General features: G+C 40.3%; 1 protein-coding gene across 3 annotated transcripts; it reads left to right on the top strand.

Moving 5' to 3' along the window:
• The first annotated feature begins 379 nt into the window (after nt 1-379).
• Nucleotides 380-24,314, top strand: mtr (5-methyltetrahydrofolate-homocysteine methyltransferase). 3 transcript variants are annotated; one of them, XM_052071027.1, is made up of 33 exons: nt 380-536; nt 1,184-1,395; nt 1,519-1,608; nt 3,362-3,431; nt 3,519-3,611; nt 3,752-3,858; nt 4,500-4,559; nt 4,755-4,849; nt 5,569-5,669; nt 6,118-6,179; nt 6,667-6,734; nt 7,000-7,079; nt 7,893-8,005; nt 8,645-8,785; nt 8,924-9,109; nt 9,906-10,085; nt 11,525-11,641; nt 13,506-13,646; nt 13,730-13,819; nt 14,013-14,165; nt 14,690-14,797; nt 15,038-15,138; nt 16,509-16,576; nt 16,748-16,868; nt 17,021-17,102; nt 18,145-18,243; nt 18,382-18,457; nt 18,929-19,084; nt 19,797-19,996; nt 20,092-20,292; nt 20,876-21,068; nt 22,386-22,498; nt 24,009-24,314. In XM_052071027.1, the coding sequence occupies exons 1-33, from the start codon at nt 494-496 to the stop codon at nt 24,096-24,098; spliced, it is 3,810 nt and encodes a 1,269-aa protein (XP_051926987.1). In that variant the 5' UTR covers nt 380-493; the 3' UTR covers nt 24,099-24,314. The 3 variants fall into 3 exon arrangements, with proteins under 3 accessions (XP_051926987.1, XP_051926989.1, XP_051926988.1); XM_052071028.1 differs by lacking the exons at nt 380-536; nt 1,184-1,395; nt 3,752-3,858; XM_052071029.1 differs by lacking the exons at nt 20,092-20,292; nt 20,876-21,068; nt 22,386-22,498; nt 24,009-24,314 and having other exon boundaries at nt 19,027-19,084; nt 19,797-19,942.
• The last annotated feature ends 17 nt before the right edge of the window (nt 24,315-24,331 follow it).

The following is a 24,331-nucleotide window of genomic DNA, read 5'->3' as shown; positions in this document are numbered from 1 at the left end:
AGCACCTGAGTTTTCCAAAGCCGCATCTTCCTAACCCGTCATGTAAATTAATCCCACCCCCCCAGTCCACCCACACAAATCTATCCTATCAATAATTGTGTTATTAATTTATTTTTACAAATTAGTACACAATCTAAAATGTTGGAAATGGGGTGCTTTCTTGGACTAGTCTATATATTATTTAGGATTTTCACTTGATGACAGCGGTATGCGGCTTCTGTCAACTCATTGCACTCATTTTAGCGCATCTAACTCGGTTGTAAAATTTCGAAAATAAGTGATATTACCTGATGAATGAATGAAGAAAAAACGAATCGGACCGTCTTCTACTCTATGACTGACTAATGCTATTTTATTTTGAAATATCTAAACAGGAAATTTTTATCGAAAACTTGGAATTAGTAATACTACGGAAAAAAATTCGTGTACTGTACAGTAGCCTTGGTACGAGTCGCCCGAAGCCCCGCGCTACCATCTCCGACTATTATAAAAGATGGTTCAGACGAACGACGCTTCCCAGTACTCTACAGAAACAGGTATTTGCATTTGAAACATAGTAGCTTACGTTAGAATTAGCTTTTAGCACGCAATGCCACGCAGCTGTTTGCACGTGCTAAAGTTGTGGAACTTAGCGGACACCTGAGTGAGGTGATCAGACACAACACCGTTTTGGGATCGTACTTTTCCCGTCAGTCACCGACTGCGGTCAAGCCAGCCCCAACTCGGGGAGACGAAATCAAGCCAGCCGCCCCCGAACCCCTAATTACTTTGACACGAGACATTACGGTAAAAAGCCACCGACGATCGTTGAAAACCACCTTCAAAATAAAAGAATTCCACTCGGAATACCTAACTGGACATAAACGCTTCGGGTTAGAAATCATTATATTAAAAGAGCTGTCTGTTATGACGCAAATTACGCTGCATATTTCACTGTCATCACCACTGATATTAAAAAATAAATAAATAAATATCAATTTAGCTATAGTTATACACGACCAGTCATCTATACCAGCCAATACTATGAAAAAAGTCTCCTTAACGGTACCCTTTCAGGGACAGCGGTTACTACAGTAGACAGTTTATCATGTTATCATGTTACAGGGTGTATAAAAGGGTTCAGTTTAATTATCTGCTTCAGGTAATGTTTCCTGCATCTGGCTTTTTCAAATGTTATTCCCAGAGAGCAGATGTCTTCTTGAGTTGGAGTTACGAGCACTGTTGCAGCAAAGGATCATGGTCCTGGATGGGGGTATGGGAACCATGATCCAGCAACAGGAGCTTCAAGAGGACGATTTCCGGGGGGATGAATTTAAAGAGCATTCATTCCCGCTTAAAGGAAACAATGATCTGCTTAGCATCACAAAGCCAGATGTCATCTACAAAATTCACAAGGTATTTTAAAACGACAGACTTGACTTTACTAAAGCGTATGGCTGCCACGCCAAGGAAGAAAAAAAAGGTCAATATGTGAAACTTCAATATGTGTCTAACCTGGTCTCTGCTTTTTAACGGCAGGAATATTTGATGGCCGGAGCGGACATGATCGAAACCAACACATTCAGCAGCACGTCTGTTGCTCAGGCTGATTATGGACTGTCACACATGGTAGGTTTAAGGTTTGAGTAGTGCAACCATATCTACTATGATCATTGTTGTTTCAATTCGGGCTTTCAGTCGAAGATTTTCATCGTAATTAATCGCAAGATTTCCACAGCTAACTTGTGATCAATCGCAAGTTAATCACAAAAGTTTATATTTGTTCTAATTGTGCAATAAAATACTTTATAAATAAAAACGTTTTTCAAACTCTTTTTTTTATAAACTGAAAAGTGGAGAAATTGTTTAACTCGTACTTTGTATCTTTGCAGTTCATTGATACATTGACTTTGTCAAAACTCAATGTTATTTGAAAAGGTATATTACCATTCAGTTAAAGTGAGTATAAAACGTTTAGCCGTAGATTTTTCTGCCACTTGGTGGCTTTCACGTTTCATGTTGGATGGAGAGGACAGTACATTTTTCTTTTCAAATTAAGAGTGGCAAACCAGAGAGGCCCAGTGGTCTAGCTGTTTTGTATTGTATTCCCTTTAGCATCGCTCCATCTAGTGGATGCATCGCGCAACCGCAGCCACTTTTGTCACTTCTATTCTATGCGCCTTATCATATAGTGCACCCTATATATGAAAACCGTTTAAAAATATGCTGTTCATTGAAGGTGCACTTTATACTTCGAAGCGAGTTGTAGTGCGGAAAATACTGTAGTTGTTTTTTTTTTTTTAATAGTATGATGCTGCAAGCCATTTTACTCAAAACACTGGTATTTCCCCATTGTTGCCACCCATTCAGTCAACACCAATAGTCATCTGTAACTTCCATCCATCCATTATCTGAAACGCTTTGTCCTCACGGCGGTCGCAGGCATGGTGGAGCCTATCCCAGCTGGCTCCGAGCAGGCACCCTGAACTGGTTGCCAGCCAGTCAGAGGGCACACATAAACGAACAACAACTATTCACACTCACAAATCACACCTCGTGACTCTGGAATTTTAAAGTGATCCATTAAGATACCGTTTGTTTGCTTGTTTTTTAACTCATTCGGTACCAGCCAAGTCTAGACGAAGTTTGAAAAGACGTTTAAAAACGTCTTTGGGAGTGAATGAGTTAAAATGAGAAATTAGAACAAAAACAATGAAATTCAATCTAAAGTAGGAAGCAGGTAAGAAATAAGTCACATAGTCGAACTCAACCCCCCTTTTGTTCTTAGGTGACTGTAAAATGATAACCCACCTGCAGGCTCCCGATTTTTAATTTGAATTTTTTCATGTTTTGTGTATACACTGTATAAATTTTTTTTTGTTTAATCAAAATAAGACATTTGAAATCAATGACCGAACCAGTAATTTAATCAGTTTAAAAATTGGGATGGGTACATTATCAATCCCAATTGGTGTTTAGTTTTTGTCACAGCAGCAAACAATACCGAATAAACAACAACTAGTTCATTCATCAATCAATAATCAATAATTGGTTCTAAAAAAAAATGACATACTCACAGCCCTGATATATTACAAGTGAATTTTTTTTGTAATTGACTGAGTTCTGTGCGCTGACTTATTTCTTCAGAGCAATTTTTACTCTTTCATGCACCAATAATGATAACCCGTAGCCCGATAACATGATAAGCCGTCCACTGTAGTAACCGCTGCCGCTCAAAGGGTTCATACGGCCCTAAATATTCATATTGAGTTTTTGAAATGCATTTGTATGACTTTTTTTGAGGGGCTCGGGGGCTAGATATGAAGTTTAAATTGTTTTTGTTACCACAGTATTGTATGATTTTTTTTTTCTGTCTTTCTAGGCTTATCGTCTTAACAGAGCATCAGCGGAGCTAGCAAGAAGAGCAGCCGATGATGTCACCAAACAAACTGGTTTGGCGAATTTGTACTGTTGAATCAAGTGATGACAAACATACCGATTAGCTCTTTGTCATGTGGTGATTCTGTATGCGTTGTCAGGACGTAAGCGGTACGTGGCTGGAGCGGTTGGCCCAACCAATAAAACACTGTCTGTGTCACCCTCTGTGGAGAGACCAGACTTTCGAAACATCAGTAAGTTAGCTCTTTGAACTTGATTTTCATGCCGCTGATGACTTACTTTTGATTTGTAATGACCTATATCGTACAATCACTAACAAGCATTTTTTGATTTAATTACCTATATATCTTTTACGAATGTGTCTTTTTAACAGCTTTTGACGAGCTAGTTGAAGCCTATTTGGAGCAAGTCAGAGGTCTGTTGGATGGAGGAGCAGACATAATTTTGGTTGAAACCATCTTCGACACAGCCAATGCCAAGGTAGTACCTGTCAGTAGTTGAACAAGAATCAATTCACACTACACTGAGCACAACCACAAACAACCCGAGAGCTTACGATACACTTTTTGGTGTTCAATTATCACATTAGGTGGAAAAGGCATGAAGAAAGTTGTTGCGCGGCACAGTTGGAATTTCCCTGTGAATGAATGTAACAATGCACTCTTCGCAAAAAAAGATTTTGGATGTATGATTTATTGTGCATGTTAAATTGCTCCATGTACAGCACTGTGTGTGCAGCGATGGCTGTTTGAAAGTGCTCTATAAATACTGTTGACTTGACTTGAAATTTCAATATCAATTACATGTTGACATTTTTTTTCGAAAATCTCGCGGGATTTCCTCGTGGTCTGAGTCAATTTAAATATTAATCTCTGGATTACGACAATACGGCATTGGAAAAAAAAATGAGAGCAGATGTATAATCCATTCGGATCCCCTAAGACACATATGTCAAACTCAAGGCTCGAGGGCCAGATCTTTAATGATGCTTGCTAAAATCGCGACCAAAATTTCAAGTTCTCATTTGTAATAAATAAGAGTGATACTGTAAGCATTTTCTTGTGACCAAACCCCCCATTACATCCACTCTTGATGTCTCCAACCTATGCTTCCTTCTGCAGGCAGCACTGTTCGCCATTGATATGCTGTTTGAGAAGAGCTACGAAAGGAAACCTCTCTTTGTAGGTCTATTGTATTTTTCAATTTATTCCATCTGACCTCTCGACTGTATGCATGAGGGTCAATGCTCATCATGACAGGTAGTTTGCTCTTGAAGTCAATTCTTAATGTCTGAATGAAATGTATTGATATATTGTGCCTGCGTCCCCCCCAAAAATATATAAATTTAAATTATTTTTTTGTTCTTCTCTGTGTAGATATCAGGAACCATTGTTGACCGGAGCGGGCGTACTCTGTCTGGTCAAACAGGCGATGCCTTTGTTGTGAGTGTCTCACACGCTAAACCATTATGGTAAGTTGCATGTAGCTCGAAACACAAATAACAACTACCATATACCATGTAGGATTTATGTTCAATAGTGTTGTTTTGTTTTCAAATGAAACTCAGGAAAATTAAGAAAAAGCAGAATATGCAATTTTTTTGGGGTCACAATTTAAAATAGTTTTAACATGTCTGACGTCAAAATTTCCCAAAGTTGAAAAATGATAGTGTAACATGTCACACTGGCCCTTATCACGCCTGATATACAACTTGCCTTATGGCGAGTACAGATTTTGCGAGCGTGAAAAATGGGGCCACTGTAAATACATATACTGTATATATTTCGAGGATTTAAATTTGTAAGCATTCAAAATATATATAAAGCTGTATTGTATTGTATTGTATTGTATTCCCTTTAGCGTAGCTCCATCTAGTGGATGCCTAATGTAACCACAGCCACTATTGTAGCTTCTATTCTCTGTGCCCTGTAAAGTGATGTGCCCCATATATGAAAACCGTTTTAAGCGAGGCCATTCATCGACGGTGCGCCTTATACTCTGAAGCGCGGAAAATACGGTATTTTGATCAGCATAGACACCTAATAATTTAAATCGATATCGATTATTATTTTTTTTTTACACCAGTTCTTGTGATTTTGCTTAACAATACAAGTTTGCCTTCCTCGTATTACAAATGTTCATTTGTTACCTCCAGTTTCTTAATTATTTTGTTCTTGTGTTGTTCTTCAGTATCGGCCTCAATTGTGCCTTAGGGGCTACAGAGATGAGACCTTTCATTGAGGCTATAGGAAAGAGTACCACTGCTTTTGTAATCTGTTACCCCAATGCAGGTAAAAATTCAACACGACATTTTAGAGTTGAGACCAGAAAAAAAATTGGCATTTATGTGGTGTTAAGTCATGCATGCATTATTTATCATGTGTCATTTCATCATTTATGAATCAGATTATTGAAAGTCAAGGCTCGAAATAACTTTTTTTCTTTGAGGAACCATTTTGCTCGTTGATGAACTTCATTTGCATGAGCAAGAGGGGGGAAAGTTTGGGGGTGGGGGGGTGTTTTTGATTGTGTTTACCGGTACCTTGAGCCCCGAAAGAATAGCTACCGGCCCTGTGATGAAAAATTAAGTTATGAAAAATTAATTATGTGCTTCAGTTTTGCCCCCCCCCCCCCCAAAAAAAGCTCCACACACAAACGCCACCCTATTTACTGATCGGTTATGAGCTGGGTGTCTATGTGTCATCGTCTAATGCTATTACTATTTGGTTTTACTGTAAGGTCTTCCCAACACGTTTGGGGCTTATGATGAAACCCCTGCAGTCACGGCCTCCAACTTAAAGGTAATATAAAATGCTAATCAAATCTAAAATATTAGGGCAATTGTTCTGATACTGTATTATGCAGCAGTTCAAGTTGAAATGCAGAGACGCTCGCGTAAATGTTGGTGAAATAGATTGCAGTTTTTTTGACAGTGAGTGATGTGAAAATTGCTTCCATGAAGCGTCCGGGTCATGCGGTCCAAACGTCTTTGGACCAAACGTGACTAACTTTCTCTTCTAAACTGCAACAACAGGGCTTCCCACATTGTTAAAAGAAATTAGCGGGAATGCCTCAGAGATGGGCGAATGGAGGAAAACATCCCACTGGGTTTTTTTTTTTGCTGAGGAAATTGCATTTTAACATGGCTAATGCTTCAAAAAGTTGATTTCAGCCTTCTCTCTTACAATTTACTCGTCTGCCCTTCGAATCAAATGTGCCAAATGTTTCAACAGTCCCTTTGCTGACAAATTCTTGACGTTTTTTTTAAACTCATTTTGCTGCCTTCAGGAGTTTGCATTGGACGGACTCGTGAATATTGTAGGAGGCTGTTGCGGCACCACTCCGGCACACATCAGGTCAGCATGATTTGTGTGATTGGATTTCGCTTCAGCCAGGCATTTTCTTTGACACAAAACCCGACATTTCTCTCTCCTAACCGATATGGCCTTCTAAAATCACTCCCTTCTGAACACGTAATGTATAAATCAATGGGGATTTTTTTTCCTGATTTTTTTCGTTGGTAAATAAATGATACACCTTCAAACATGCTCAAAAATAACCCGGATCGTAAAATACCAATAATTTTACATTTTATTACTCTCATCTTTTACCCTCACACAGAGCCATCTCAGAAGCAGTCAAAGCCTGCCAACCCAGAGTTCCCGCGGAGGACATTTTTCAAGACTACTTGCTGCTCTCAGGTGATTCAGACACTTGCTGGGTGGAAATATCTCAAGTAGTATGTAAGGGCCGAGAAATGGTTACTTTGAGGATCTGGACACGGGGGGATAATGTGTAGCTGAGTTGCGCCAGCTAGCAAGCACAGCATGTAGTATTCTCCTCTAAATTTGACGTCTCAAAGTAGATTGGTGCGCATGACTTTTCATCATTGGCGCGGGAGAGGATGGAGACGTCGTTTGTGTGTGAGAGTGTTACTACAACAGATTGTGGGTCAGTTAGGAGTGCTGCAAAAAAATGGTCGCTCTGTCTGGAATCGCAACGTCGATTCCAAAATGCAAAATCGCTCAGCCAGACTGCAGGGTTTTATTTTGGCGAGACGGAAGACTTCCTGCTCTATGAGAGAACATAAGATGGTGACTTAGTGTTTGTGTTGGTAGTGTTCCATGACATATTTTATTTACTTAACTCGAACACATTATAATAGCAGCAAGTTGTTTTTCATGATTGGCCTGCAGCTCCCATATTTGACCACAATATCAGGAAATCTTCACTGCTGTTCGGTACTTCAGTACTCTGTACTTCTACTACTATAATGCTACTGTAATTCATCATCTGCTTCAATGCAGTACAAAAGAGTTACATCCAATACAGTAAGATACGTGATTTCATCTGAAATTGAATTGTATTTACAAAAATGCATTTGTCACTGTCCCAAGTCCATTTAGTTGTTTTTTTCTGTGTATTTTTTTCTATTTTTATTCATTTATTTCTTTATCTGTCGAATTGAACAAGTAGCGACCTCATTATTTATTGGTGTATCGATGTGATTCTAGGTCTGGAACCATTCAAGATAGGCCCTTACACCAACTTTGTAAACATCGGTGAGCGTTGCAATGTGTCTGGGTCACGCAAATTTGCCAAGATGATTATGGCTGGAAATTATGAGGTGAGACCAAGGCCAAATCTTGTGTTTATGTGCAATCTCTGAGGCCCACGATCATCGACGATCATTCCTGATCACTGATGATGTCATTTCATTGTCTACGGCACTGCCATTTTCTGGAATTTGTGGTATTCATCAGCGAAGATGGAAGTCATCTTCCTTGTTGCTAATTGCAGAATTGTGCTAATTAGCGGGCCGGGGTCACGTTATTGTCAGGAGTTAACAAAAAAAAATGTTGAGGAAAAAAAGGGCCTCAACCAACTGTATCTAAAAAAGAATACAGTTATACTCATCATTATAAAAAGTATTCAGGGGGAAGTCTAGAGAAAGAAAGAAAAAAAGTGGTTATGAGCTAAAAAAAAAAAACTGCACACAAAAAAACAGGAACTTCAAGACCAATTTATAAACTGGACCCAGAATAGTTTTCTGACTCCAATGTGATTAATCCAATACATTTGTCACGCTAATAAATCAAACAGAAAGCAATACGGCTAACAAGGAAGAGTTTGCTTTTATGGGCCACATAAAATGGTATGGCGGGCTAGATTTGGCCCCCGGGCCTTGAGTTTGACACCAGTGATGTAGCATATAAAAAGGAAAAAAAAAATCATATCTGAGTTGATTTCCATTTCTCATTTTTAGGATGCCTTAAGCGTTGCGAAGGCACAAGTGGAGATGGGAGCTCAAATCCTCGACGTCAACATGGATGAGGGAATGCTGGAAGGTCCAACGGCAATGGCTCGATTTTGTAATTTTATTGCTTCTGAGCCAGACATTGCGCGGGTAATCAATTTTCTCTTTACAGTTATTTTACAAATTTTTGGGGGTTCTTCTATGACAATAAACTTTCTTCAACGATCCGGTTTAGTCGTATCCAATCGATAGTTGCCTTTTTCCAACTCTCCTCTTGTCATCCCAAAGGTTCCTCTGTGTATTGACTCATCGAACTTTGCAGTGATCGAAGCCGGTCTGAAATGCTGCCAGGGGAAATGTATCGTCAACAGCATAAGTTTGAAGGAAGGTGAGCAGGAGTTCCTGCTCAGGGCGTCAACTGTGAAGCGCTATGGTGCTGCTGTGGTGGTCATGGCCTTTGATGAGGAAGGCCAGGTGAGAGCACAAAATGGCATAGACAATGCCAAACATACAGTTAAAAATGGATGCAGAGCACCTTTGGTGTACTTGTCCTTTAACACGTTGTTCTTTACATAACCTTATAGGGTCTATGGCCTCAAGATAAGGGTGTTTGGGAAAGCGCTATTTTTTTTCTCGCCAATTTGAACTGTGCAGCTCGTCTGCAGTTAGGTTAAAAAAAAAGCAGCATTTTTACTGTTATCATCATCATTACTGTTGAGTGTTTTATTTTAAATAATTAATTTACAATCATTATTATTTAAAAAAAAATTCATGACAAAATAATTATTTTTATTAAAATAATAATGACACTCTCATCGTCAGAAATGTGTCTTTCCATTCATGCCAGCCCTGTAAAAAAAAAAAAAAAATCTGTTTGCATGTTCTTTCCGTGCCTGCATGGGTTTTCTTTGGGTACTCCGGTTTCCGCCACCATATTCCACCAACATGCATTTTAAGTTGATTGAACGCTCTAAATTGTCCCTCGGTGTGATTATGAGCGTGAATTGTTGTTTGTCTATGTGTGCCCTGCCATTGGCTGGCAACCAGTTCGGGGTGTACCCCACCTACCTCCACGGCTGTGATAGGCCCCTGCACACCCGCGACCCACGTGAAAATGAGATCAGAGAATGGATGGATGGAAATGACCAGTCTTTCGCATAGTATATGGCCCCAGAAATCACCCACCTCACACACACACACACACACACACACACACACACACACACACATGCGCTGTGCAAGATGACTGAGCGTGTGCTGTTCTCTTCAGGCTACAGATAGAGCCCGCAAAGTGGAGATCTGCACCCGCGCTTATAACCTTCTGGTTCGCAAAATTGGGTTCAATCCCAACGACATCATCTTTGACCCCAATATCCTGACAATCGGGACTGGCATGGAGGAACACAACGACTACGCTGTCAATTTCATCAGGGCCACCAAAATGATTAAGGTATTACACACTCAGAAACAAGCAACTTTGTCTATATTCGGTATACTTGATATCCTGTATGACACTGACCATCGTCCAATCGTTCCCAACACAAAAAGACTCATTTATACTGAAAACATGATGTCGTCAAAATGAAAACTGGTTGGTAGGTCAGGCCAGGATGATTGCACTACATTCCATGTGACTGCACTTCTTGGGGTTTTTTTTTTGTCTCACGAACAGGTTGTTGTTTTTTTCCACGCAGCAAGTTCTCTTTTGGATTCAAGTCTGGGAATTAGGAGGGATATTCCGTCATGTTAGTCATGTTTGGAACTAAGCGGGCACCCGCAGCGGCTCCTCTTGTTGTCTGTTTGAGAGGGGAAAAAATTCATTTGTGCTGTATGTTGCACGCGGCCTGGTAGTCCAGTGGTTAGCACGTCGGCTTCACAGTGCAGAGGTACCGGGTTCGATTCCAGCTCCGGCCTCCCTGTGTGGAGTTTGCATGTTCTCCCCAGGCCTGCGTGGGTTTTTTTCCGGGTGCTCCGGTTTCCTCCCACATTTCAAAAATATGCAAGGCAGGCTGATTGAACACTCTAAATTGTCGCTAGTTGTGAGTGTGAGTGCGAATGGTTGTTCGTCTCTGTGTGCCCTGCGATTGGCTGGCAACTGATTCAGGGTGTCCCCCGCCTACTGCCCGGAGACAGCTGGGATAGGCTCCAGCACCCCCCGCGACCCTAGTGAGGATCAAGCGGCTCGGAAGATGAATGAATGAATAATAGAGTAACTTGTAATCTAACTTTTAGAAAAAAAGAAGGGGGCGGCCCGGTAGTCCAGTGGTTAGCACGTCGGCTTCACAGTGCAGAGGTACCGGGTTCGATTCCAGCTCCGACCTCCCTGTGTGGAGTTTGCATGTTCTCCCCGGGCCTGCGTGGGTTTTCTCCGGGTGCTCCGGTTTCCTCCCACATTCCAAAAACATGCGTGGCAGGCTGATTGAACACTCTAAATTGTCCCTAGGTGTGAGCGTGAGCGTGGATGGTTGTTCGTCTCTGTGTGCCCTGCGATTGGCTGGCAACCGATTCAGGGTGTCCCCCGCCTACTGCCCGAAGACAGCTGGGATAGGCTCCAGCACCCCCCGCGACCCTTGTGAGGATCAAGCGGCTCGGAAGATGAATGAATGAATGAATGTATGTTGCACATACTGCACATTGGACAATAAAGTTGTACTTGACATTGCGTCACTTATGCATGTGTTTGAGATGATTGGCTTGTTGAAGCATCCATTTGAAGGGACTTGCTCCAGTGACGTTAGGCAACGTGCTGTCTTGATAACCAAACCGATTGAAGCTTTAAGTGTGGTCATACGTTTGCAGTTTTATTGTGGATCAAAGTCACCACCTCTACAGTGTGCCCCATTAGAATAACAGATCATCCATATTGTGTTTATTTGTGTACGTGTGTAGGAGACATTACCAAGAGCCAGGGTGAGCGGAGGTCTCTCCAACCTGTCTTTCTCCTTCAGGGGAATGGAGACCATCCGAGAAGCTATGCATGGGGCATTTCTCTATCATGCTATAAAGGTAAATTACTGCTTCCGAGCATATCTAACTAGCTAGATTGCTACCTAGCTAGCTATTTAACTAGATAGATATCTAAAGTTGGCAACTCTACCAGACACAAGTGTTTGCTCTTGCTCATTTCCACTGTCCACACATGCACATCAAAATGAAAGCAACACTTTCAAAATAAAAGCACTGCAATATTTTACAGTTTTATTTGAAATTCAGAAAGACTTTGCACAGCTATTTTCATCAGACATGCGAGATCCCCGAAACAAAAGGCTTTTTTTTTTTTTTTAAATTAACTGTTCTTCAGAACGGAGCAGGAGAGGACCACTCGTGATTCTCTTTATTTATTTTTTGACTGAGGTACAGTCAAATTTCATTGTAAACCAGTTTGAGAAATTGTTGAGTGGGCGTTCTTGACACGAACGGAGGAAAGGATGATTGAACAGAAGCACGCTCAACGAGTCAAAACTAGTGACTTGTGAGGATTGAGGAAATAATAAATATAAATGGTTAGCCCGGTTAAAATCTACAGGCAGCCTACCTGGAAGTATAGAAATTCATTTTCAAAGAACAAAATAATAGGAAAGGATGGACATTATGTATGGATTAAAGCAGGGGTGGGCAATTATTTTCCCGGGGGGGCCAAATTAGAAGCAGAAAATATTGTGGAGGGCCGGGCCAAAAGTTAGAAATAGAAAATAAAGAAGATAGCACAATGTCTTTGTATGCCAGTAATAATGTAACATTCTCCTCCACCATCACACTCAGCACCGGTTCTCCTCAAGGATGTGTACTGAGCCCCCTGTTGTTCACGCTCTACACCAGGGGTGCCCAAACTTTTTGGATCGAAGATCTACTTTTCGATCAACTAACCTCACGGGATCTACCCTTACCGGTGCGCGCACATACACACACAAATTTAAGATTTACCTGCTTTATTTTATTTTTTTAAATATTTTTTTTAGTGAAAATGAGACTGATAAGATGATTAGTGTGCAGTGTATATTAACACAAAAAATATATTACTAACATGTACAAAGACACACAAATGGTTGTTTGTTTTTTTTCTTCTCGACACTCCTCGGATCTACTTGGGACCTGTCTTAGATCTACCGGTAGATCAGGATCTACCTAATGGGCACCCCTGCCCCTCACATTTGACTGCTCTCCGACTCTTATTCGCGGTCCAGTTTGCGGAAAGTTTTTAACATGATAACAATCAAACCATTTGAGGAAATGTTCATTTACTCGAGCCACAAGCAATTCACTCTGAACATGGAAATTGCCAGAATCGGACTGAGTAAGAATCGCTTCCTTGTTTTTCAAAGTCGATTTGAGTCTTTCCGACTCCAAGTGCGACTCCTGAATGTTTCGTACTTTCTTACCCGCTTCATTTAATCAGATACATATCAGTTTCACTTCCATGGTCTCTCCCTCTTTCTTCGTCTTCCCCTCCCTCCCTGTGCTCCGCAACTTGAATTAACTGGTGTTGAAATACCTGTCATTACAAGTCCAAACGAAATGAATGCAATCAAACCATAACTGTGCACCAATCTTCGTAGGCCGGATTAAAAAGCCCAACGGGCCCAATCCGGCCCGCGGGCCGTAGTTTGCCCACCCTTGGATTAAAGTGCTTCCCCACGTCAAGCCAACCTGATCAAACATCTTTCACCAGTCCACTTTTCTACCAAATTAGGGGTCAGTGGTCATTACCGGAGAAGATGAAGACAAAATCCCTCCAACCCCCATACCCACTCCAACGTGTACCTTTGACATATGAACTGGTTCGGTTCTGATTCCCGGTCCCCAGGAATCAATACTGATAAGTAATGTGTATTGCACTGATGGTGTGTGGTAATGCTTCGTGTTTTCTCAGGACGGTATGGATATGGGAATAGTGAATGCCGGAAATCTACCTGTGTATGATGATATTGATAAAGAACTACTGCTCCTGTGTGAAAACCTGATCTGGAACAAAGACGTCGACGCTACAGAGAAACTTCTGGCCTATGCACAAGTACATTTCCACCGGAATAATACGTTATCTTCCCGTTACTTTAATTATGGGTCTCACGTTGTCATTGGTACTTATGTTGATAGAACAACGTGAAGGGAGGGAAAAAAGTTGTTCAAACAGACAAATGGAGGGAAAAAAGTGCGGAAGAGAGGCTGGCGTACGCCCTCATCAAGGTAAGGCTTCTGTTTCTTGACCATCAGGATTTTCACATTGCCTTTCATTGTAATTGTTTTGCGACTGAGGTTCTACATAGAAAAAAAATCGCCATGCGCCAAATGTCCTCAGATATGTTGTTGTTGAACGTATTAGTCATTCTTTGTTTTTCTTTTCTTCTGTAACACGTTTGTCCCGGGATGCTGATGTCAGGGAATAGAAACGCATGTGGTACAAGATGTGGAAGAATGTCGGACGAATGCCGATCGCTACAGCCGCCCACTTCACATCATTGAGGGTCCTTTAATGAATGGCATGAAGGTGGTCGGAGATCTGTTTGGCGCTGGCAAGATGTTCCTGCCGCAGGTATGAAAACTCAAATTGTGGACTTTTTGCAATCAAAAAATTTACGGCAGCTGCTGTGTCGTTTCTATTCCATGACTGGAAGTATTTTTGCTGTTTTTTTTTGTTTTTGTACAGCTTACATTGTGTGTAAATCTAGTGTATTTTCTTCCTGGTTCTCTTGGGTCAGCTGGACAAAAGGATGTGCAGTTGGCTTCAAGGCCACTGTTTCTTTCTGCTTTTCTGACAATTTGAATATGACCCTAAAGCTAAGAAAAAAATAGCAATTCTGTGACACAAGATAACACACATGTATAGTTACGGAAACATGCTAATTACGTTCATCAGGGCGGAATGCAATCCACTATTAGCAACGAGACATGCAGTTTGTACACAATTACAACATTACTCATGTCGTGATAACATGAATACAATCAATTCAAAAGAACATTTCAAATGTGTTCCCCCGTTTGTGAAACGACGTGATGATTCTTCCTCGCTCCGTTTTAGCTTTGTTTTAATGAATCACCCTCGTTGCATGTTTGCAGGTCATTAAGTCGGCTCGTGTTATGAAGAAGGCGGTGGGCCATCTCATTCCCTTCATGGAGAAAGAGAGAAAGGAGATGATATCTTTGTCTGGGTCAGCTGAAGACATAGTTAGTACCTATATCAACAAAATATTTTCTTTGTTCAACTCTTTCAGGGATAGCGGTTGCTACATTTGGACACCTTATCATGTTATCAGGTTACAGGATGCTTGAAAGGGTTAATAAAGTCAAATTGGCAAACCTGGGGGATACAGTGCATTCGTAGCTGTCCGAAAAGTTCAAAGCTTATCGGTGTATTTTCTTTCGTTTTCATCGCGGCTTTTCAAATTTCACCTCCTTTGCTTGCAGAATCCTTATCAAGGCACCGTCATTCTTGCTACAGTGAAGGGCGATGTCCATGATATTGGCAAGAACATTGTGGGTGTCGTCCTGGGTTGCAACAACTACCGGTAATTTTTTTTCCCCCTGAAATGAGAAATAGAACCCTTAGAATACGGCAAAACGATGACATGGTGAACTGTCTCTCATCCCATTTCGACACCGCATTATTATGATTAGGATTATTATTATCTATACACTTCCAGTTGTGAGTCCGTGCTTGTTGCAGCAGCTTGCCTTTGTACTAAGACACCAACAACATTGAAAATGGATGTGTTGAAACACCTTTTTGTGTACACTAATGTACAGTAATCACTCGTTTAATTGCCTGTTCACTGTCTTGGTGGACTATGGTGGACACAGCGCATCTTCTTATCTAAAGTCATGAGTCTCAAACTAGGGTGTTGAACTACTAGACAGTGACTTAAAATTGGCGCTGTTGTCAAATCCAGCTTCTTTCATCTTAGGCTGCTGGCTAAAGTCAAGCCTCTCCTTTCTCAAAGGCACCTTGAAACGGTCATTCATGCCTTTATCATATCCCGGCTGGATTACTGTAATTCTCTTTGTTTTGAAGTCAGCCAATCCTCCATCATGCATCACCAGTTGGTCCAAAATGCTGCTTCTCGCCTTTTGACTGGTACTCGTACGAGGGAGCACATAACTCCTTCTCTGGCAGTCTCTTTCATTGGTTTTTAAAGTTTTTTTTTAAAGATTCTCTTATTTAAATGGTCTCACCCCACCTTATCTCTCTTTGAGCTCCTCCACCTCTACACACGTGCCTCCCAGTAAACGTTAGACACAGCCCCTCATTGTCCGTCTTTAAAACTCATCTGAAAAGTCAATTTTATTCTTTAGCTTTTGACTGAGCATGAGATTTTCTTTTAGTTTGAGATGTTTTGTACTGTCTGTACTGTGTTATCGTTTTTTGTTGTTGTATGACTTATTTTTGCTTTGTACAGTATGTCTCTTCTGGCCCTCTCTTACCCGACCCCTTTTTACTCTTGCTTAAGGTTCCAAAAAAAACGGCAACTAATTGAATAAGTGGGGTTTAGACTCTAGATTTGTTTGAGACAATAGGGTTTTTTTTTGTTGTTTTTTTTGAACAACTGAGAAATACTGTCAGGGCACGAACTGCTACTTTTTCCACATTGGACCAGTTTAGATTTTTTTTTTCACCCAGAGAAGTAAAACCATCATTTTGTATTGAAATAAGTTGTCTTTGCGTGATATGACAATTGACTTGATGATCTGAAACATTTGTAGTGTAATACAAATGCAAAAAAAAAAAAAACAGACACCTGTGACATTTGGTTATTTATTATTACCCTTTGAACGAACCATCAACTTCCTGCGTGTATGTGAATAATTCACCAGAATGTGGGTTCATTTCAAATAGTTCATCGGTCCTTTCTTTGCATTGTGCATGCCATTTGTATTTCAGAGTGGTTGACTTAGGTGTGATGGTTCCTTGTGATAAGATTCTCAGAGAGGCCATCCAACAAAAAGCAGGTACAATAAACAAATAATTCCACCTCATGTTTAGAATTCATTCCTGAGGTTTGACAAATACGGAAAACATGACGGCTCTGCCATCAATTCCATTCTGAACAATGTTTACTCAGTTAAGCATGTGTGTATAATTAACTCTCAAAAACAAATCTAACATTTGGATCCTTGCAGATATTATTGGTTTGTCCGGTCTGATCACTCCTTCTCTCGATGAGATGATCCATGTGGCCAAAGAGATGGAGAGACTCGGAATGGCAACACCATTGCTGATCGGTGGAGCCACCACATCCAAGTAATGCAAATACTCTGCAATGTCCGTTTTACCGTTCACTGGCCACATGAGATTATTAGTGAGGATTCTTGTTTGATTTATACCGGAGACAAATTCCTTGTGTGTTCTACATACTTGGCCAATAAAGATGATTCTGATTTTGATTCTGATAGGACTCACACAGCAGTGAAGATAGCCCCGCGTTACACCTCTCCTGTTATCCATGTTCTGGATGCATCTCGGAGTGTGGTGGTGGTAAGGATGTCGACTGCACTACAAGCTTAGCTGACACACTTTTGCTAGCATATGTACAAGAGCTCTTACTCCTTTTTCATCCAAAGAAAATGCAAAGCCAGTCTAGATTTTTGTCAGTATGGGTGATTTTTCAGATCTATTCAGTACCTGGGAGGGGCTGTGATACAATCCACACCAGCATGAGCCATGGCTGTCAGTCCAACGCTATTTTTGGTGTTGAAAACAGATCGCCCTTTTTTGAGGGTTCTGCAAAGGAAACACGCATCGTCTACACTTTTAGGCGCTTCGGATTATAAAACACCTTTTCAATGAATGACCTATTTGAAAACCGTTTTCATATAAAGGGCGCACTGCATTATAAGGCGCATAGAATAGAAGCTACAATAGTGGCTACGGTTGTGCTATGCATCCACTAGAGGGTGCTATGCTAAAGGGAATACTACAATACAATCCAGCTTTATTTATATAGGACCTTCACAATTGCTGCTGCTGTAACAAAGCTATGAGAACTGGTCACAAACACGGACATGAAACATACACATACAAATGGCATTACAAAACAATAAATGAAAGACAAGGGTTATGAAGACAGTTGATTCGACAAAAAGGCTCACAAACCATTGTGGGCTCACATCCACAAGGGACTAAATAACCTTTGAAGTTTTGCTTGTTTCCTTCCTTTGTTTAGTCAGTAATTAACTAACTGCTTTTGGTATTATCTTGGTTTCATATTAGCTGCACAGGGCTGACAATGTAGTTGTCTGTTTGAGTGTGTGTTTGCGATTGCATATGTCAGTTATGTGTCGGTCAGGACCCTTTTACATTAAAATTGGTTCCTGCTAATAATCACCACTATTGTTGCATTGGAACACAAACAGGGAAACGACTCAATGGGGAATATAAAGAGACTGTAACGAACACCATATATAAGGCACATCGGATTATAGGGCGCACTGTAGGCTTTTGAGAAAATGGAATGCTTTTAGGTGCGCCTTATAGTGTGGAAAATACGGTAATTGGATTTTTCTTGATTGTCTGCCAGTGCTCTCAGCTTCTGGATGATAGCTCAAGAGAGGACTACTTTGAAGACATAAAGGAGGAATATGAAGAGATAAGACAGGAGCATTACGACTCCTTGAAGGTATGGATTAGGTCGAAATTTGCTATACTTGTCCTGTAATTTTAGTAATTTTTATATTTCACAGATTACATATTTCTACTGTGTTTAAATAATGGAACTGGCTTGCCTCTCTTGATGCTATTTTTTTTTTCTTTTCAGGATCGCCGTTTTCTGTCTCTGTCCCAAGCTAGAGAAAAAGCTCTATATATTGACTGGCAATCAGCGACTAAGCCAGGTAGGTTGTCTTTCAATATGCTTGTTCATAAACATTCCACAATTTAGCACTTTTTTAGTAGGGAAAAAGAGTGACTGCATACTTTGTCTCACCTGAATCTAATAAAGTGGTACCTTGAAATAGGACTTTAATTTGTTCTATGACGATGCTCGTAACTCAAAACATTCATGACCCAAATCATCTTTTCTCAATGAAATGAGAGGAAATGTCATTAATTCGTTCTCCAAAAATAAAAAATAAAAACAACCAAAATGTTGCAATGTTTATTTTTAATGAAGGAACTTAAGGAGCTTCGGCTTCCCACAATTGACTTTGTCTCAACAAATATTAGGATAATATGATTATTGCGTTGTTTCTGAAAAATAAAACTGTAATTCAATTTATTGTCAGTCTCGAGAGTAGGCGCCGCACAACAGCTACTTCAAAAGCAACTAATATTCAGGGTAAAAATAATTTTCATTTATCTTTCAGTGAGACCTCAGTTCTTAGGCACCCGTGTGTTTGATCCATACGACCTGACCAAACTGGTCGAGTTCATTGATTGGAAGCCTTTCTTTGATGTCTGGCAGCTCAGGGGGAAATATCCTAATCGAGATTACCCCAAGATCTTCAATGACAAGACTGTTGGTATGTATTTGTATTTTGTTTGGTTGTTTATATATTTATTTTTGTTCGCTTTGAGTGAAAAGCACACTTTTTAATTTCTGTTTTCATTTCTTTTGCCACATCGAATTTTTCATTTGTATCCTTTTGACAGGAGATATTTTTATGCAGCGCAAGCTAACTTATTTGGAGTTGATAATATTGTTTTTAATTTGCCTCTACAAGTGCCAGTATTGAGTTAAGCAAAACATCCCGTAATAATATTACTCGGATTATATTATATTATATTATATTATATTATATAGTTTGGGCCTGTGATACCGAGCCGTACATTAGTCACACACTTTCCCATTCTACCATTCCTATGACACTATCACATGCGACAATATGCTATGATTCATTCTCACTCCAATCCGAAAATAATGATCCTGCATTTGTTTTTCACGGCCAGTTCACATCGCAGTTTGAGTCACCACTGATTCGTGCACGGCCCTAGTTTACTGTCTACAGCAAAATTAAAGCGGTTGGCCTAAAATGTTATTGTATTTTTTTATAATGTAATTTTTTAAAATCAAATTTTATGTATTAGCTTTAAACCTAAAATCATTAAAAAAAAAGATTTTGAGCAACGATTGCCCCCACCCCCTCCCCTCCCTTACACACACACACACACACACACATTCTGAAAAGCTGGATGAATAGAACAAATCTCAAATCTGATATTTTGTCCTTGTAGGATCGGAGGCCCGCAAAGTTTTTGATGATGCCCAGCGGCTGCTTGATCAAATGATTGCTAACTCAAGTCTGACGGGGCGAGGACTGGTTGGGTTCTGGCGCGCCCAGAGTAATGGCGACGACATAAACGTGTACACTAATGATGATACAGTGCACAGAGATTCCCAGCCAATCTCAGTATTGCACGGTTTACGGCAACAGGTGAGAGAAAATATGAGCCAGGTCTTGTCAAAGATATTAGGTCAAGGAGAAGGTCGTTCTGAAGTCTGACCAACCATTATGTTTCTCCGCTTCAGGTGGAAAAGGATAGTGGACGTTCAGAACCCTACCTGTGCTTGGCTGACTTTGTGGCACCCATAGACAGCGGTTTGGCTGACTACGTTGGAGTATTTGCCGTGGGAGTGTTTGGGGCTGAGGAACTGAGTCAGCAATTCCAGGCTGAGGGAGATGACTACAGCAGTATTATGGTCAAAGCTTTGGCGGATCGACTGGCAGAGGTGAAGGACCGATTGTATTGCTCGTCACCGCAGTGTGACGTGAATCCATTTGGCATTGTATGTGATGTTTTCCAGGTTCAGTTGAAAAGTTAGGTAAATAGTGTTTTAACAAAGTATTTATTTATCATATTTTCCGCACTTATAAGGCGCTTCGTCGTATAAGGCACACCTTCAATGAATGGCCTGTTTTAAAACAGTTTTCAGATATAGGGAGCACTGCATTATAAGTTGCATAGTAAAGAAGCATTTGTTTTGAGGATGCCATTTAAAAATGAGAATGAATCATTCACAGTGTGAAAATCCACATCAACTGGAAACGAAAGTCAATAGCACATTCAACAGCAAACATTCAAATGTAGGGTGTTGATGCAATAAGGTAGCCAAAGGCCAAATTGTTTGGAAGAGCATATAAAAAGCACTCATGCTAAAATGGACCTGTAGATAAAACTGAAAATACTTAAGTCGGCCAAGTAGGTAATAATAGCTGATCACTCTCAAGAGATCCTTTTGAAAACACCTTGAGAGCAATGTACAGCAAGTGCAACCAAGTGGAGCATGAGCTTCTTCTCTTTATTTTCTCCAGGCATTTGCAGAAGAGTTGCACGTTCGCGTGCGTAAGGAACTGTGGGGCTACTGTGGCGATGAGTCTCTGCAGGCCTCAGACCTACACCGGACTTGTTATCAGGGTATCAGACCAGCCCCTGGCTACCCGAGCCAGCCTGATCACACTGAGAAGATTGCAATGTGGAACCTTGCCGGTATACAGGAGAGCATTGGTAAGATTATGCAATACAGTATACCATATTGGCCCGAATATAAGACGGCCCTGATTATAAGACTATCCCCTTTTTTTCAAGACTCAAGTTTGAAAAAAGACTTTTTGAACACCAAATTAATTTTTATACAGAAAATAATTACGGTACATCTGAAACAAATGATTATAACAATATATTTGAGAGAAAAAGAATGTTATATTGCCTCATTGAAATCTTAATATATGAACATTTAAATATGTGAACTAAAGTGCAATCACATTCGTAAATGAATGGCTTCTGGTTTTTGAAATGTAAATTACATCATAACTTCTCCTCAGCTGCCGGTTAACCTGGCCGATCTTCGTCCCACTTTTCTCCATATTGTCACTTTGTTTCTCCATTTGGTTTTCTCTTCTATTATTTTCTTCTCTTTTCTTTCTTACCGCAATTTTTTTATTTTTCTTCTTCGTTCACTTTGGCCCGGGGAGTCAAGTTCAGCATTTGCTTCAATGATATCTGGCGCCATCTAGCGGTGTGAATGGGTATAATGTCTCGACCCCGAATATAAGATGACCCCCACTTTTTCAATGCAAAAACACCGTCTTATATTCGGGCCCATACGGTAAAAAAAATGTTGATGGACCATCGGATCCACCCATCCATTCCGGAGCCGGAATCGAACCCTGCACCTCTGCACTGTCAAGCTGACGCCCTAACCAGTCAACCACTGGGCCACCATTGGATTTTTTTTTTTTTTTTTTTAATGGAAAAAAAAACCCAACAAAAACTAACAAGGCATCACTATGTGGACCGGGAAGGCACCCTGTATTGAGTTATAAATACGATGAGACAGGACAAGAACCGCAGAGCAAGGAAGTGTAATTGATCTGTTGTGGTGCAGCTATGCAGCAAAAACAAATATCACTTTTCTGGCCCGGGTGCATTTGCGCATCTTCATGCTAGATTTGTATTCCGGGTGCAGCCTCTCCAAAATGTGCGCGCTCACTGTCACATCTGTTTTCTGTCCTCGACTTAGAGGATTGAAAGATTTGAAAACAAATGAAACAATCTTTAAACAATCGTTTATACCTTAGTGGTTTTACTGTCACAAATGTTTGTGTGCAGGACTCAGGTCATTTTTTTTCTTGCCGTCTCAAGTCCCTCAGAGTGCAGTATCTAATATCTAGCAAACACTTAAAAAGGATCAGTCTGGTCACGTGAGTGTGTGTGTGTGTGTGTGTGTGTGTGTGTGTGTGTGTGTGTGTGTGTGTGTGTGTGTGTGTGTGTGTGTGTTGTGTGTGTGCGCACAGAGTATAATTAAATGTAAATTGTGTTCAGGTATTGCCTTGACAGAGTCACTGGCAATGACGCCCGCTGCCGCAGTCTCTGGCCTTTATTTCTCCAACTCCGAGGCCTCATACTTTGCCGTTGGGAAGATCACCAAGGAGCAGGCAGGTTTTGAAAAGCAACTGAATCGTGCAACTCACATAAAAAATAAATAATAATAATTTAAAAAAATATAATAATAATAATAATAATAAATAAAATTATCACATTTAATCAATTAAAAATATCCCCCCCAAAAAAGAAGAAACAGAGAAATCAAACATACTTCTGCATTTGCATATTCAGTCCAATACTTTTTACATGGACCTTTGAAAGCAATGGTCACAAAGCATATAATCTCCCCCGCTACTGAAATACAGCTCACCATTTTCTGTTTTGTTGTTGTTGTTGTTTTTGTGTTATTCATGGTGTTAACAGGACTTGTCTAAACTAACCACCTCAGGTGTTACACAGCAATCTTGTAAGTCCACCCAAAAAAAGCAAGCAGCAAATTACAGAAATGCTTTAATGTGCTGTATGTCTCTGCTTACATCAAAAGATAGGTATGTCAATATTCTTTATAAACTTTGTGGTTACATTCGACATAGGTAATCAATATGCTCACGACCATTCCCAAATACTGCTACCTGTGGGAATGCGTTTCGAACATTTCCAGCTATTTAAAATGAAAATATTTACTTTGTAATAATGTGATCTGTCAAAAAAAACCCCAAAACAAAATAAAACCTAAAAGCATTCAATCTTCTCAAAAGCCGTTGGTGCGCTTTAAAATCCTATGCGCCTTTTATATGGATCAATATTCTGATTTCTTGGGTGTAGCATTTTAAATGTAAAGCGCTTTGTTGCAGCTGTTATGAAAGCGCTGTAGAAATCAAGCTGTATTGTATTGTATTCCTTTAGCGTAGCACCATCTAGTGGATGCATAACGTAACCTCAGCCACTCGTGTAGCTTCTATTCTGTTTCCCTTATATTGAAAACACTTTTAAAATAGGCCATTCGTTGAACGTGTGCCTTCTACTCCGAAGCGCCTTATAGTGTGGAAAATACAGTTTTATACACACAAATGTTGTCATCGGATTCGGTGAATCTTTGTAGTCCAAATGTAGAATTCATTTTTTCGTTTCTGGAGAGCCTTTCTTGAAAGGGTCTATTTCTCCTATTGATTTATAATGTTTTCATGCAACTGCGGTTTCCAGCAAAGTATACTATATATACAAATACACGTTTGGGTGAATTAATCACCACTGGGAAATCTGCTATAGCTTAAAACACAACTGATTTTGAATGTCGGTGTCCACATCAGAACACCACAAGGTTCCTCTATTGTTTGAAAAAAAAATCTTTTTTTTACATATTCTGCAGTGATTTTTTATTACACTGCAGTCATATTGGTCAAAACCCGAAAAGGGTAACCTGAATATTCTGCAATGGACGTGGCGTCAAAATGTTATGTGCAAAGAACCCATCCATTTTGGAATAAGACAAACATTGATAATGTAAAACGTGGATACCTTCAGAACACATCTTTGACCCTTATAGGTGACCAACATTGCACTCCACATGCTGAACAAACTGTCCCCTAACATGTTCCATTTCCTTGTGTTCTTAATCAGGTGGAGGATTATTCCAAAAGGAAAAAGATGCGCGTCGATGAGATTGAAAAGTGGCTGGCTCCCATCCTCGGTTACGACAGTGAGGTGTAGAACCGCACCACACCGCCAGTGAAAGTAGCTTCAACTAATTGCTGTCGTATTATTTTGTACGCATCAAAGCCTTCACCATCAATGCCATTTGCAAATCGGAGCTATGCGTCAAAGGTTTGACGGTGTTGCTCAAAATGGTACACATATAGTAAGGGTTGAAATGTGAATAAAATGTTAAAGATGTTACCAAGTGTTAAATTTACATATCTCATTGAACTCAGTTGATAACCTCG

Source organism: Hippocampus zosterae, chromosome 7 (genome assembly GCF_025434085.1).
Source record: "Hippocampus zosterae strain Florida chromosome 7, ASM2543408v3, whole genome shotgun sequence".
NCBI classification, from domain to species: domain Eukaryota; kingdom Metazoa; phylum Chordata; class Actinopteri; order Syngnathiformes; family Syngnathidae; genus Hippocampus; species Hippocampus zosterae.
This window is presented reverse-complemented; position numbering and strand designations above follow the sequence as displayed.

What these genes read in the sequence shown, in the direction of transcription:
- mtr (XM_052071027.1), top strand. Translation starts at nt 494, where the DNA reads ATGGTTCAGACGAACGACGCTTCCCAGTACTCTACAGAAACAG. An exon ending in TCATCTACAAAATTCACAAG is followed by an intron (nt 1,396 to 1,518) that starts GTATTTTAAAAC and finishes TTTTAACGGCAG; the next exon opens with GAATATTTGATGGCCGGAGC. An exon ending in TCACACGCTAAACCATTATG is followed by an intron (nt 4,850 to 5,568) that starts GTAAGTTGCATG and finishes GTTGTTCTTCAG; the next exon opens with TATCGGCCTCAATTGTGCCT.